Source organism: Asterias rubens, chromosome 5, assembly GCF_902459465.1.
Source record: "Asterias rubens chromosome 5, eAstRub1.3, whole genome shotgun sequence".
NCBI lineage: Eukaryota > Metazoa > Echinodermata > Asteroidea > Forcipulatida > Asteriidae > Asterias > Asterias rubens.
Window position 1 is genome coordinate 13181688 of NC_047066.1, and position 16970 is coordinate 13198657.

General features: G+C 40.1%; 1 protein-coding gene across 2 annotated transcripts in view; it reads left to right on the top strand.

The window, feature by feature from the left end:
* LOC117290607 (glutamate receptor ionotropic, delta-2-like) overlaps positions 1–11106 on the top strand; it is a 44697-nt gene extending 33591 nt beyond the window's left edge. For both annotated transcript variants that reach the window (XM_033772067.1, XM_033772068.1), the window contains 12 exons: positions 1721–1771; positions 2450–2644; positions 2958–3119; positions 3615–3731; positions 3992–4102; positions 4955–5146; positions 5828–6152; positions 6927–7404; positions 8209–8470; positions 9301–9378; positions 9731–9803; positions 10109–11106. In XM_033772067.1, coding sequence (XP_033627958.1) covers positions 1721–1771; positions 2450–2644; positions 2958–3119; positions 3615–3731; positions 3992–4102; positions 4955–5146; positions 5828–6152; positions 6927–7404; positions 8209–8470; positions 9301–9378; positions 9731–9803; positions 10109–10128 — 2064 coding nt within the window. In that variant the 3' untranslated portion in view covers positions 10129–11106. The remainder of the gene's footprint in view (positions 1–1720; positions 1772–2449; positions 2645–2957; positions 3120–3614; positions 3732–3991; positions 4103–4954; positions 5147–5827; positions 6153–6926; positions 7405–8208; positions 8471–9300; positions 9379–9730; positions 9804–10108) is intronic.
* The last annotated feature ends 5864 nt before the right edge of the window (positions 11107–16970 follow it).

Here is a 16970-nt window from a genome sequence, read left to right on the forward strand (position 1 = left end):
TTCCGTATCCATGAGTAAATTTCATAGAACTCGTTCATGATTCTCGTAACTGTCTGCCATAGATCAATGCTTAAGCAAGGCCTGCTTTATTGTAACTAAAATTCGAAATTCGTTCATGCTAAGCCAATTCATCAAAGTTCTCGCTATGAGCTTTGTAAAGCTATAAAAAAAATGAAAAAATCATGAAACTGAACCGGGATTTGATTGCGAACATTGTAGGTTTGTGTACTACAATAATTGTGCTTGGATATTTCGATTTGCTGTTGCATTGTACATCGGCATGGTCAGCATGACTTTTTGACTTATCATGTAAGTGATGGTATGGATATGTTCCGATGCATGTGCACGAAGTCCTGTTTATAATTGCCGTCCGGGCAATATACTCAACACACCCAAACGTTCCGAGTCGTAGAATGATTTTTCCATAACTATTATTACTATTATTATTTATTCGGCATTCAGACATGACAATTATACAATACAGAGCAAGACATTAATCAAAATGACAAGGGGAAATAGTAGAGCCAGCAAAACATGCCCAGAGGGGAAAAAAAGTTAACCTATTATAACTGTGGCCATGGGGCTTTTGTTTCCTTTGCTACTGGCAATAATGTTCCTAACGTACAAATTATGGGTGCGTTCGTTTAGCTTCCCTGGGTCGACCCGGTCTGCCCCGGTACGAATAGCTTTGACGGGCTCACCTGGGTCAGCCCCCAATGCCCTGCTTGTGGAGTGGGTCACTTGGGGGTGACCTGAGGTGCATGCCGTCTCCACGAGAGGGAGAGTGTGATCGTTCGATTAGCTCTTGTCAGGGGCTCACCCGAGTGAGCACCGAGGGGTACACCCAGTGAAGCTTAACTAAGGCCGTGTCCGAAACGGCGACTTCGGCTACAGCTACGGCTAGATCGCGCGCGTCTGCCTATTCTTCAACACTGGTAGACGCGCTGATCTAGACGTAGCTGTAGCCGAAGTCGTCGTTTCGGACACGGCCTAACGCACCCAATGTAAAGGACACATATTTACTACGGAGTTCTGTAAGTGCCTTCCACTTAATATCCATCCAGATACGAGATCATTCATCTGGCGAAATGGACGAAAACTAATTATGGGGCAAGGACATTTGTCGTGATAATTTATATCGCAAGACGTCGAGACACAATCTTAAGGTCATGTCCGAATTGATGGCTTCGGTAGTGGCTACGTACGTCAGCCATAGCCATAGCCATTGCTGGAGCGCTTAAGTCGGACACGGCTGTAGTTTCGGCAAGTAGTCCTGGTGAGATAAGTTATGACATTAAGTCGACAATAATGCTCAGCAGCCCCTCCTGGCGGCTCGTTTTCTGTAATGGAATGGCATTTCTAGAGCTCCGTTCAGAAACATAAAAAGACTCCTCGAAGTTTTATTTTATACAACCAGTAAGAACTGTCTGTCTTCGGTTTAGGTCAATGTTGTAAGCCATCCCAAAGTGCGATTTGACTCAAAATGTAACCCGACCTTACCCCCAAATGGTAATCTAGCCCAATATGTTTTACCAATTTGTAATTATTCTTTAACCTGATGCCGTTTTTAGATCAATGACGTTCACCCCGTTACTTTTCCTTTTTTGAAGTTATACAAGCTTCTGAGAATGTGAAAAAACTGGATCACGGATCACAAGGTTGATAAGAATTGCATTTATAATTAATTGGGTGTTGATAATGTTTCTTCTTCCGGCAACAGGACTGGGACACATTGGTGGATGACGAACCCGGAGGTTTCACAACTACCGGGGTAGGCTCACACTTTTAGAATGCCGCTCAGTTTAACTTGGTATATACATGTACAAGGAATCTAATTCCTAGTTTTGATTTTAAACTTACTTTCTGCTATTTTGAAACGTATCGTCTCTAGGACCTTTTCAAACAAGACTTGAATTTTGAAGCACTTCCGCAAAACAAAGATGTGTTATCCATTTAAGGTATTTTTGGTTTAAATTAGAAGGTGAGTTTTTGAGGACGCTAGGTGGCAGCAGATCTAATCTACAGCTCTCGGAAAAGTGTACAGACTCATAATAACGTACACGTTTAAGTGCTAGATAGCAGCAGACTCGCCAGGTTTTGCCTTTGTAAACGTCGCTCTAAGCGTGCTCACATTTCCAGGATGGATTTACCTGGTAAGTCCTCTACCACCTGTGCCCTTTACGAATCCACGGCTTCGACTTTAGGCTCCGTTCTCTGGTCTGAAGCCTTGGGCGCTTACGCAAAGCACGCGCAATTGCCACAAAACTGCGAGCGCCAAGCTAGCCTTTTCCGAAAAAGGCTCCTACGTCTGCTGCCACCTGGCGTTTAAAATCTCGCATTGGGTTTCAATGAAGACAAACTTAGTCAATCCTCATTGTATGGTACTGTGGTTTTGACTCAGAATTTCCGCCCTAACAACACCCTCTTTACCGCCTATCCCCTCCCCCAGGAAATCATCGAAGATGGCGGCATGAGGTTCCTAAACGGATCTACGGGGATCGTCACGCTCATTAAACAGCAGGTCAAAGTTCAAATACAACCTCAGGAGTTCTACAACGCTTGGCGGATACTGTACGAGGACGTCGACCGTGAGAACGACGTGAACGCCACGTACCTCTCCCCTGGGTACCTCAACACGGTTCAGGTCAGGCTAACAGTTTTGTATTTTCACATTTACGAATGTAAGTGACATCAACAGGATCTTCCTTTACAGGCAAACAAGTCTCAGATCTTGACACGTAGTTGACTAGAAAACACATAAACCTGCAGGTGACAGGGCCTTTTCCATTTCCGCTCCCCGATTATGGAATAGTTTACCTATCCAAACCAGGTACTCCAACAATGTCCAAGCCTTCGACGGGCTCTCAAGACCCACATTTCCCATTAGTCTTAGCTAGTCGACAGCGTCTTTTTTGTTTTGATTTATACTGTACCACTTCACTCAATTACACACACAGTTCAAAGCAGCCTACATGTACGACGCTGTGCGGGTCCTCGCGGTGGCCTTAGACGAGCTGGTAGAAAGAGACAAGTACATAGAACCCGAGAGTCAACAATGCTACGAGAGTAAGCCTCGAACGTGGAAAGGAGGCACCAGACTAAGAAAGCTCCTTCACAGGGTGAGAATAACGAACAACATACAACAATATCTAGAGTTGAAAGATTCGTAGTTAGGGAGGCACACAAAAAAAAAGTGTCAGTAAACAATCGAAGGTATCAGAGAATAATGGTAGAAAAAACCCTTGTAGCACCAATTTGTGTGCTTTTGTATTATAAGTGTACCTTTAATTACCTTTTTCTCAAAAAACTACATTAATTCAGGGGGAGCCGCTTCTCACATTTTGTTTAAACAATGACGGCTCAACCTTGCTCATTACCAAGTAACTTCAAATGCTAACAATTATTTTGAGTAATGGTTTTAGGTTTTAGGTTTATTTTTCATACCACTAGGTAGAACATGTACAATGTAAAGGACAACTAATTATCGGAACTTGATTATAGTATGGGGAGGTTGCAGACAAGAAGCCTAAGCTTGTCTGGCCTCTTCAGAAAGTGTACAGTGCCTTAAAGACAAGCTACTCGAAGTCAACTTCATTTTGTATTGCTGTTGACAGACGGAAACGAATGGACTGATGGGTAACATTCGATACAACCACACCAACCTGAATGATGAGATCGCTGTGGATATCATCACGGTCGAAAGTCGGCTGAATCAAACCAAGGCATGGAAGGTGAGGACGCAGAGACGGGGTCAAAGGTCATAAAATTGATCAGCAGAGTAATCTGTGAAAACAGTGAATGACCACTGACTATGGACCATGTCACCCTTGGTTTGTAACTTTACGTAGGCATGTTGAACCTCATGGCTCACATGTATAAATGAATGGTTGAACCTAATTGGTTGTTTCTTTTTACATGATGCAGAATAGAGACTTTTTAATTGTATTAAACTAGGTTTTCCCTTTATGACACTTTGTATGTTTCTTTTTAGATTGGATCATGGGACCCGGACAATCGACTGAATTTGGTCAAAACTCCCTTTACGCGGAGTTTCGAGCCTTTCATCAGTAACAATACAACCCTGCGTATTGTAACAGTAGTGGTAAGATATTGGGAGAATAGTTGTCTTCTAAACACCTTGCACTAAAAGTAAAAATGCATGTGAAGATTATGTTGCACGTCTATAACTGCACTTAAACAGCTTCCTGAGCGGAATGTTTTCAACGGAAATGGTATTTTAACTTGTTTATAATGCACTTGTTCACAATTTTTCGTAATTATCGATTACAAAATCCACGCTGCAACAAAACGGCTTTACAAATTGCAGCTCCCAACTATGACGTTTTGAGAGTGATTACGACACGGGGCTTTTCGCAAATCTTTCAGAAAAGCGCTAGATAAGGGCATACGAAATGGTTGTTTTTTTATACAATAAAAGTAAATTTATCAACATATGACTCGATTTCCTTATTCATTGAAAACATTTTAAGTGAAATTCAGCAAAGTGCACGACTTGGCATTTTCGTTCAAGCAGGTCTTTAAGTCACACTGTCTGATGGTTTAGCATTTTGGGGAGTCAAAATAATTGTATGCATTGTTTGCGTCAGTCTGCATATCGGCACTGCACAGCACTAAAGCACCCTATTTCGTAGCCACCCTCACTTATAAGTAAAGGCTTTCAAGCAATAATTTTCATCAATTGATATGCAAACGATACATTAAAATATCTAAAAGATTTGCAAGTTTATCTTGCAAACTTCTTTATTTGTTAATAATCTAATCTGAAAACGTCATCATTATTACCCATGAATTTAATCATTTAATGCATGAGTAACGTCTTATTGTACACATCGTCTTGAATAGATACGCTTACCTCATAATTATTGCTATGCATTCTTCATCATTTGGTATGAACACATATGGATGAGATATTTGTCCTTTGATATTTATTCAGGAGGCACCCTTTGTCAGCCGGGATGAGACAGTGAACGGCCACAAGTATTCTGGTTTCTGCATCGACATGCTGGATTTTATTGCAAGGGAGCTGAACATTAAATACGAACTGTACCTTGTACCCGACGGGCTCTACGGTGGAAAGACTGAAGATGGGACGTGGAATGGGCTGATTGGAGAAGTGTACTACCGTGTAAGTACATGTCCTTAAAACTATAATAAACTCAACTCGCGGAGTATATTGTAAATAGACCGTATTGAGTTAAATACGGTTGGAATTAATATAGTGCGCCACCAAGTACTCGTTGCGGAGAGGTCATAATCGTAGTGCATTCTGTGGTAAATTGGCACTTCGCATGAAAACTAAATCAATGCGCTAAGCTTCTTAATTATTTTGCAATATCTCATGTATGTACATATAATAGGGCTCTTATATTTTTTACTATGCCAGATGTGAGTTGATTAAAGTGCACATGTCTTAAAGATTTTGGTACTTTTTGTACAACACAAAACCAAAACGTCACAGATTTACATTACTTTACACGGTTTAAATGTAATGATGGTACAAAGCTTCCCTTAGAATATTACTTGCCGAGGTGCTGTAGTTTTTGAGAAATTAGTAAAACAATATCACGAAGAAAATTGTTTTATGTCCTGAAAACAAAGATCTGTGCTTTTTTCCCTTTTTTTCTTCTTAATAATAACTTGAAAATTAGTTAAGCTAAAACTTGTACACGTAAATTAATATATACATCTTCATTCACAGTGAGCAGGCATGTCATGGCCAAAAACTTAATCTACAGAAGGTATCAAACCATCTAACTGCGGAACAATTTATCGACGAAATTCTCCCCTCACTTGTTTTTCTTTGCAGCGAGCTGAGCTTGCCGTGGCCGGCATGGTCATCAATTCTGACCGGGAGGCAGTAGTAGACTTCACCAAGCCCTACATGAACTACGGTGTGGGAATTCTCATGCGTAAACCACAGAAGAAGACCAACATCTTTGCCTTCCTGGAGCCGTTGGATTTCAACGTGTGGGGCTGCGTCCTTGCCTCGCTCTTTGTGGTCGGGATATTGATCTATATCGTAGACCGACTCAGTCCGTACAGTAGTTTTAGGCGGGAAAACTCCAATAACCAAGACGCATTTGACTTGAAAAACAGCATGTGGTTTGCCTTCGCGTCTTGCATGCAGCAGGGTAAGTATTTTAAAGATCGGATATTTTTAACTATCGAAATAGGCTTCACATAGAATAACCATTTTTACTCCATCCTCTGTGTTTATTATTTTGCTTATCTATGTAGTATTTTGTATACAGTATTTATCTTAATAAGATGATTATGAAATAAATATTGACTTGAATTGAATCTGAGAGCTCACGTTGTATGAAGTTTAAACAAGAGTGTCACTTCTCCATGAAATTGAAAATCACACCCGCTTGAAGTTTGGTCAAGTTCAAGAAAATAGCATACCGTTGCTTATTTCGATGACAGCAAGCAAAAAACACAAAAACCATTGTTGTTTTCACTGGTTTGTCACAGTGTGTAGTTCGGTCTATAAATACATCACAGGTCAGAATTGATCGTGGTGACAGTGGTCCATACCGATTTCAGGGTCAGGCTGATCTGATTGTCTTCTGATAGATCAAAGGTTCACATCCACAATTGACCTTGATTCCGGGTTGCAGTGGTCTTTTTCTGGGTCAGGCTGACCTGATTATTTTCCGGAAGAACAAAGTTTCACATTCTGTTTTGTGGTGTCTGTTTCACTACAGGTGGCAATACCTCTCCCCTGTCCATCTAAGTATAATAAGTAATAAGCATAATTCACACTCTAAAACATTTCAGGTCATATTGATCTGGACTCAGGGTCGTAGTGGTCCTGACCACTGTCAGGGTCAGGCTGACCTAAATATCTTCCGGGAGATCAAAAGGTTTAACATCCTGTTTTTGTTGTGTTTGTTTAACCGTAGGTGGTGATACCTCTCCTCTGTCCATCTCTGGCCGTGTCCTGAGCGCCTTCTGGTGGTTCTTCGCCCTCATCATAACAGCCACCTACACGGCCAACCTTGCCGCCTTCCTGACCGTCACCCGCATGGAGAACCCCATCAACTCCCTGGAGGACCTGGCCATGCAGAAGACCGTCGTCTACGGAACCATCGTCAACAGCAGCCTGGCCCGCTTCTTCGAGAAGCGGAAAAACCAGCCCACATACGAGCGGATGTGGAGCTTCATGTCCGACTCGGATGTCAACCCCTGGGTGCCCAACGCAGAGGCGGGGTACAAAAGGGTACAGAACGAGGAGTACGCATTTTTCTGGGACGCACCCATCCTGGACTATATCAAGCAGAAGGAATGTAATGTCATGACAGTTGGCAAGCCGTTTAACCTGAAAGGGTACGGCATCGCTACACCACAACACGCTCCATGGAGAGACAAGATATCACTGGTGTAAGTGCGTTTATACCACAAAATCCTCCAACTTCAACATTATACGAATTGATGGGTTCAGGAGAGATAAACTTAAATTCCCTTATACCACAAAACCCTCCATATTCCACCGCATGAGCCTGAAAGTTTCAGTTGTCTAGCCAAAACCAAAACATCCACTGTTTTGCCTTTTTAAAAACTGTTTTTAGGCTATTTTGGAGCGACCTGTCCGCACACCGGATTCGAGTAGCTCTGTCAGAGCTTGGGTTTGGGTTCCACTCGAGGCATTTGTGTCCTTCAGTATCAAATAATGTTATTCCTGTCGTTCGGCGGGACGTAAAGCTGTAGGTCCAGTGTGCTGTTCACTGCCATAAGAACAACCCAGCATCGGTACACTTACACTATCTTGAAAACAAGGGTTATCCTGGTGTTTTTGGCAATGGCGAAAGCAGATTCTGTCCTGCCTCCGTACAGTAGTGCTGTTATAGGTCCCGATATCCAAAACTGTCAATACCTGTCGTTTAAAGGCACTTGACACCTCTGGTAATAGTAAAATACTAACATCTCCCTTGGTGTATCCAAACATATGCATAAACAAAAAAAAATCTGTGAAAAACTTTACTTCAGAGAGGGAGCCGTTTCTCACAATGTTTTATACTGTCATCAGCTATCCATTGCTCGTTACCAAGTAAGTTTTATGCTAACATTTGTTTTGAGTATTATTACCAATAGTGTCCATAATATACAGTGCCTGTCAACACCAACTGATTTGAGGCACCCATATTATATATAAGAACTCAGTTTTGCTATTATTTCCTATAACAGAATTCTAAAAATGCAGGAGGAGGGCCATATAGCGGAGCTACGGAAGAAGTGGTTCGATCGGGAGTCCAGCTGCCCCGAGGAGATGGACAACATGAACGCCCAATCCCGGGCCACGGACATCAATCTGGACCAGATAGCAGGGGCCTTCTATGTCTTAATACTCGGGGCGGTGCTGTCCTTCGTCGTGGTCATTGTGGAACACATCTGGCACAAGCCTTCGTTTTACAAGAAGCGGCAGAAAGAGACGGGCAGGATAACACTGGTGAGTAAAAGTCGGACACGGGGTGTACCTCAATAGTATTTCAATCAATAGTTTATGTTTCTGGATATGAAACAAAATGACACTAAACAGCGACTAGCACTGTGACTCGGAGGCCTGAAGACATCGGTGTTGAGACAATGGGGGAATGCCAGTTGTATGCAAATTTATAAAAACCTAGATACCTATAGATACTGAAAACCCAATACACTCTTAAAGCTCTGGTCCGCAGCAGGATTCGAACTGGTGACTACAGAGGGTGACGTGCAGGGAAGAAGCCACTGAGCTAACCGACTACCCTCAAAGATTGGGGATTCGTCAGCAGAATAAAGACCGATGGCCCACGTCAAGGATCAACGATAACGTTCATTCATTTCCACAGTTTCTAAACCAAAGCTCTCATTTTTAACATAATACAAAATGAATGTGTAAGGCCCGATGACCCCCGGAAATGGGTAAGGCCTTTGGGACCCTGTGTCCCAGGGGTTTCTGTCCGCCGGATATTCCACCCCATATTGGATATAAACATGGGCTGAAAGAGGATGTTTCAAAAGAGGGCGCTTTCAGAAGAAGATTGTACACGTATGCAATGTGGGGGCGGGGGACATCGAATCTCCGGGGGACAGAATCTCATACCACACCGGAACCCAGGTCAATTCTGACCTGTTTGAATTTGATTGATTGGTTTATTGACTGACTGATTGACTGATTGATTGGTTGATTGGTTGATTGATTGATTGATTGATCCTGCAAGGCATGCTTGGTGAATAGCAGAACATGTCAACCTCAAGATATAATTGTATTAATTTGTTCCCCCCCCCCCCTTTCCTTAGGACTGGTCTGAGAAACTTCCACCTCGAGAGATAAGAAATAACGGTCTTTCCAACATTGACAATTGTTCTTCCAGTAAGGTAAGTAAGCACAGTGAGAGGTTGAGCCACTCCTATCTGCATGAGCAAGAGTTTTCCCCACCATAACATTTAAGACAGCTACTTACTTATTGGTAATTATCAAACGACAAAATACCAGTCTTCCAAAATTATGCCAACGTATTTCGTGCACAAAATACCCGACAAAGACAAAAATAAGTTGACGTTGTTTGCATTGAAATGGGACCTTATGATTGTTGCTACATTTTGTATCGATCAAGTATCTTTATTGTATCTGTACATCCAAATATGGAATGGAATTAAATTTACAAACACACCCCTACTGATTGCTTGATTTCTTACACTTGTGTATGTTTACTTCGATTTAATACAGCATTTAGTTGTTCAGGAAAACGACTCTTTAGCATTAACACCATTACGGCCAAACCCATGGAGTACAACAAGCAGTAAGTACCAAAGTTACAATAAAGTTTAACAGATAATACGGAGACATTGATAGGTGATCAAAATCGGAGCACGAAATCTCCATAAAATATATTCAGATTTAATGTTTTCTTCGTTTGAGATGTATAACAATCGTGCCTGCCCATGTCAATGTTCTTTGGCTCTTTTGTAAACATTATGATTACGCAGGTTTATGGTTGATACTCCCCTCAGTGATCCTAACACAAAATAGGATTGCGATCAATATGCTCTCAAGTATAATGTGGATGAACTGTTCTAAATATATTCTTGTGTTCTCGTTTTCAAGTGCCAGAGAGTGCGTGCTAGTAACTATTAGTAGTACCACACCCCCAACTAGACACAGCTACCGGGGGACAAGCCTCAAATCCACGGGGGCACTACTTTACTCACACACGGTCAAGAAGTTTAAGAAAGAGTACACCCAGCTTCCACATCAGACACAACCAGACGTCTTCCTCAAACAATCTGCACCCCAACAGCCATCTTGGCTTTGCTCAAATGCATGGCAACCAACCCGAGATTATAGCAGAAGATAAGTCTGGGATCCCTTTTGAGTACATTGTGAAACAAAGCGGGAAGAAGTATAGTCTGTTCCCGTTTAACATTACAGTGATATATAACATTGATCTCACATAGGAATGCTAACTAAATATAACAACGAACTCTCTTCAATCCAATGTCACAAAAGTTGAGAATAAAATCGTTTACAAACCAAGCCATCCAATGCAAGGCTGAATTGTAAATAACTATATAATTATATCTGTTTAAAGTAGGTGCCGGAAGGGTAATAGTAGGCAATGCTTTCAACACATTACAATTCCATAGGAGAAACTTTGGCCGCTCCTCTCTATACCCCTCTCGCCTTTCAAAGCTCTGACTGAGTTCAAGTAATTTGACAGGTATAGACAACTAATATTTTACATAGGGCCTAAATTGTTTATGTTCAACTTCCAAAGTTTCTTTCATGTCAACATCAACTTTAAAATTAGAATTGGAATGGTTTATTTGCCAATGCTTAAAAACAATCACAGAAATTTCTTACAGCATCAAACACTCTAAACATACGATACAACATAAAAACAGACTTTAGAACTACCATGCTCAGTGGCAGAGTGTGCCCCACCCCCTCCCCCCTCTCGTACAGAAGTACCAACCAACACCAACCCCACCTCTTCTAAAAAAAAAAAAAAAAAAAAAAAAACACGACACTAACACACAAATGAACGAATCCTCTTGAGAATTTCTGGGGCTACAGAGAGGGGGGAGCAACACCATGTCTTATATCAAGCAACAAATAAGGATTGAAACACATCAAGCACCAAGTAAGGACTGACCTGGAGAAGGATCCCAGATTGAAAATGTTTCCGGGTCACACTATAACCCGGAAATAGATATGGCACCTAGTGGGTCCTTCATCTGGAGTCAAAGGTAAATTTTTACCCCGGTTCTTTTAGACATGAAGATTAACTAAAAAGATATATATGTCAGGTCAAGGTCGTATCCGAATGGCAGACTTTGAAACGCGAGGTGGCAGCAGACTTACTTTCCATAGACCTTTTCGCAAATACCGGGGCGCGCGCGTAAAGCTTGGAATTAGGTGCATTGTGGTCTTGCTGGTATCCAAATTTGATCCATATATATCCCACAATGCACCTCATTCAACAGTCTGCGCTTGCGCATTGGTATTTGCGATAAGGTCTATTGTTGTTCTGAGCTTGCACACATAAACAAGAACAATGAATTTTAACCGTAAGTCCGTCCCTAAAGTCACCCATTAGCGGTTGCGGCTTAGTCGTTACATCAAGACATGCGGTCATGCGTGAAAAAACCCTTCGATTATAATATTGAACCTTTGAGACTCCAGTATTAAAACCAACTTTATTAGGCTATTAAGTTGTTAAATTTAGCCGGGAGAGAATGACGTGTAATGCTAAGACAAATCATAAATTCATAATGTGCTGTTTTTATACAACATGTAAATAACTCTACTGTAAGTACAGTTGAAACGCATAGAAACGTGCTGGGCATGCTATAAAACAACTAACATTTGTAATAACTATGTATACATATTATTGTCGGGGTGTTTTATGTACATGACAACTAACTGAGAATCCTTTACTCATTCATTTAAAGCGGTTTTAGTTGTGGTGCTGTCATTTGTAAAATCTTAAGATGCTTTAGATTGTTTAATAAGAGTTGAACATTGTATTAACTTGAAGGTGCTATTGCTAGCTGCTCATTCCACGAACAATGGCGTCATAGGCCTAAATATTCCACTACGAGTTGGCTTACAAATATTGTGTCAAACTATTCTATTATTATCACTATAGGCAAAAAGCCATTCGCATTATTCAGTGCATCTACATCTCAAACTAAACGCGCGCTTCACAAACAAGTTACAAATTTGCGTGTCTCGCCAAACTTCCCTTAATTTTGCATTTGGATATCACATCAAGGTCAAGGATAAAAGGTCATAACTCGATGGTACGGGTGTTGATTGTTCAGGGAAGATACGACGTGATAGCACCTTTAAGCATGTTTTAATTGTCAAGATGGTGTAGGCTTTGAACTATAAGGGGATGATTAATTAAGAGGAGACAACTTTGTTGAGTACGATTTGCCTATGCTTACCAAATTCATGTGCTTTACCAGTTTCATGAAATTGGGTGCCTGCCCTGATATCAAGTAGATGACACCAAAAATTATATCCTTTAAAATGTTATCATAAAAACCTCTTCAAATTGGATCTTGACCAGGGGCCAGTCATTGTATCATGCCTTTTGACATCCCAACGTTTAGAGTGAAATAACTTCAAACTTAAGCTTCGGGAAGTATTGTTCGTATAAAAAACAAATCCCCGATTGTGCTTTCATTCAGCCAGCAATTTCGGAAACTTAAAATTCAAGTGCCAGATCACGTGTTGGCAAGTGAGCAATTTATGTGATTACATGTCAGATTTGTTGAATTTGGTGCGCAATGACGTAAGGGAGGCTACACTACTCATGTGCATTGCCTTTAATAATTCATAATCATAGACCAATGTTAAACCAATGTTTGTGTGACAGAGAGATTGGCCTTGTGGGAGTTTGCCGAGTTCCCTTGATGGGAAGATCATTCAACCAAACATTCAAAACATAATATACGCGTATTTCAACTACAAGGTGTACACAACTATAGTCTTTGGTTCGAAACGTTTGTATGATGATTTCAGCTGACAACTACCGCGTATGTGCATAAAATAAAGTATTGGGACCTGAAGTGACAAAATGTCATTTCTTGTGATTAACATGTTACGTTTTCACACATTAACAGTATTAATAAGATTCTGAATTAACTCTTTAGTTTTACCGCCCAATTTTCCCCCTTTATTGTAAACACCTTTGTCCGTAAATGTATAGTGTCCGAATTGTCTTTAGTATTTAAAACAAATTATTGATAATGTGAGAATTAAGAACAATATTGGAATAAACTCAACACGTTCATTTCTATTTCCTACAGTTTACGTGTGTGAGACTGGCTTCTTTAATGTGGCCCTTTACGAAGTTAGGGCTTCTGCTCACAGGCTCCAACTTACTTGGTGCACGTCCGCTATTTTGAAAACGTGTGATTTCGGAAGGCTTCAACCAGTTGGATGGAGGCTAAGCCATAGTTTCGAAAGGGCCATATATGAAGTGTCTTGTGACACGTTCCTTTAGATCGGACGAGTGAAAAGCGTTTGAGATGCATTATGTTTAGAAAGATGTTTTAAAAGTAGAATATAAAAATTCCACACAAACATGGCTCGAAATTGTATTCCTTATACGTCGTAAACTAATACGACCTACGGTAAAATAAATTACTCTGGTAATTTCTGGTAATTTTTAAAACAAAAGGTCCAGATTTCCGAAATGAGGGGGCCAGGGTGCGTCCCCAAGGTGGGGACACGGACATCAGATGTAGTGCATGTTCGGTGCCGCGCGCGTGTTTACATTGTATCATACTTTTTTTACATAATCATTGCACAAATTCCACCAGAGCCACGGCTCTCATTTTCAGTTTGTGCTCATTGGCTGAGCATACAAGTGTCGATATTTTATTTTCCGATAATCAAGACCCCATAATATTTGCTAAATATTTATAAAATATGCAATTATAATAATAATATGAAAAGGGGTCAGTTATGCATACAGGGCAATTTAAAAAAAAAATTAACAAAACATTTCTACTGGTTTTTTTTTAAGGAAAAGTTCAGATACCAAACCAACTACTTGATTGTCCAAATAGCCGAACTGGGTATTGATTAGTTTATTCAACAAAATGAACTAGTTATCATCACTGGAACTAAATCCTAGATGGAGAGAAGCAATCATGGTTTATAAATCGCTCTAGAAATCAACCCAAGACATAGTGTGAAGTCTGGTTTGGGGAAAAGGAAAGATCAGATACCACCAACTACATGTACTGGATTGTCCCATTATAGCCGGACTGAGCATTGGTAAGTTTATTCAACAATCTTCACTGAAACCCATCCTAGGTGGAGAGAAGCAATCATGGTTTATAAATCGCTCTCAAAAACAACCAAGACATAGTGTGAAGTCTGGTTTTGGAAAAAGGAAAGATCAGATACCAACCACTACTTGTACTGGATCGCCCATTATAGCCGGACTGAGCATTGGTAAGTTTACTCAACAAAATAAACATAAAAATAAACTATCTTCACTGAAACCCATCCTAGGTGGAGCGAAGCAATCATGGTTTATAAATCGCTCTCGAAAACAACCCAAGACATAGTGTGAAGTCTGTGTGAATTAAGTCAAATCAGCATGGCTGCTTATCGATCTTGCTCTTTCTCAAACAACAACAACGCCAAATGAAGCGAAGGAACCGAGGATCAAAGACAAAACACATTTCAATGTTAAATGTAACAGACATGACATTTTGGACATTCGAAAAAGTAGGAATATTTTGTTGAGTACAAGGCTTACCTACATGTACACTTGGAATAGGCTTTGGAATACTCTTCAGGCTATTGTTTTTTCTTCAATTTTCCTTTTTCGATTTTTTAATTGCAAAGAAATCCGAAATTAGACTTAAAGTCATTGTACACTTTCGGTACAGAATTTTTTTTTCACAGTTCACAGATTTACAAATAACAGGGTTTACAAAAGGTAATGATGGAAAGACTTTTCCATGAAATGCTTTCTTTTTGAGAAAACATTAAAACAATATCAATTCTTTTTTAAACACATGTCATGACACGGCGCAACGTGCGGAAACTGATTGAGCCTAAATTTGTTATTTGTTATAAGGTTTGTTATTTTATATATAAGTTGTGATACACGAAGTGTGGGCCTTGGACAATACTGTTTACCGAAAGTGTCCAGTGGCTTTTAAGTAGGAAGAATATCTTGCCTGAAAGATAACAGGTAGACTTGATTCAAGTCTTAGATTGCGGTTATTCTTCTGCATCTCAGCCACGAAAACCCCCCACATTATTAGCTATCACGCAATCTAACCGAAGGCTAAATGATGAAGAAAGATCACAAGAGGGCGCTGTTTGTAGCGACTAAAAAGCCACGATCGAAGACTTGGAACCAAGTCTAGATACTGTAACACGGTACAAGGCAACCAATGATTTGTATTTGCTTATTTATCTATTTATTCATTATTTGTCGTCTGCTAAGCAAAACTTGTCAATGCTATAAAGCAAACTGACCTGGAACCAACACATAATGCACATGATTGAATGATCAGTTGCATACTTATTATAATAACAATAATAAAATTATTTACAATGCATATGTACAGTATTAAGCGTTTATACATCCATCTTATACAAGCCTCTGTGAAATTTAAACTAAAATCTAAAAGAATCAAATCCTTATCCGGGTCCCAAAAGGATATCCACCTTGTCGAGAAATATGTTTTGCTCATTACACACATAGCTGCAAAAGTTAAATCTTTTTCGCAAAAAATAATTTTTGGATACAGAAATGGCTCCAACAAAAACTATTGAAAAAATTACTATACTTTTGTACAGGTATTTGGCGTTCAGTTCAAAGCCACTGCCGTAACCATTTACATGTATGTGGACATGGTCTTATTTTTGGACAATTTACTACAGTACACTTGGATAAAATATCCTTTCCTGAGCCGAACACTTGGTATGGCACTATATTGTGATTTGCCCAAATTAAAAAAAAGAATTCCCCGTCCAACAACACTTATGGTTAAGCGACTGCAAAAATGAGCCACTATCTGATGAGACTTAAACGATCCAACAAAGCCATGGATAAGGTATGTTTTGGGTTATCAATGTAAAGATAATAATATATAAATACGAGCAACTGCATGAATGAGGGCATTCATATGACCGAAATATTGGATGTATGTTGGAACGCTTGCATGTCCACCTTTCAGCAACCAATGGAGTTTAATATTCCAAGGATTTTTTTGGAACAGTATCCTTAGCATAATTTAAAAGCAGAATTTCTTGTATAATCTGAAGAAGACCTTCTTGTTTTCATCAGGCAAGACATACATCAGTACATACGTAAAAAGTCTGAATTCCGATAAAACTCTGAAATTTCCAATCCGGAGAATAATTGGAGTCCATGTGCACTTAAGGGACTGTTATGACTTATCCGACAAAAACAAAATTGATAGCGCCCTCTATTGAAGAAATTAACAACTGCGGTGTCTTTTTGTGCAAATGGCGCGCGGTGCTCAACTCTTGTGCGCCCGGATTGGTGTATACGTTTGGTAATTGGAACCCACTGTTTGTTTTAATCCTACATAGTTGAAGACATACTATAAAGCTAACTGGTGAAAATTAGGTGGTCGCAGCCTAGAGATCCATGTATTGTCAAAGGCCTGGAAGCGGTTATGTCCACACAGGAAGAATAAGCTTAATAAATGAATTTTTTATGAAAGGAAGAATAAGTCTTGACACTCATGGTGACAGGTCTATTTCTTCAGCTGCACCACGCATCTGGAACTCTCTACCATTTAATCTTCGATCTTGTCTTTGTACCACAAAATTCAAACCTCTTCTCAAAACTAATCTTATGTCACAGGTTTTCAAGGACTTATTTTGTTGTGTCTGTTTTTCTTTTTTTGTTTTTGTTTAGTTTTTTGGTTTTACTGCGCCTTGAACACCCAGCGGGGTG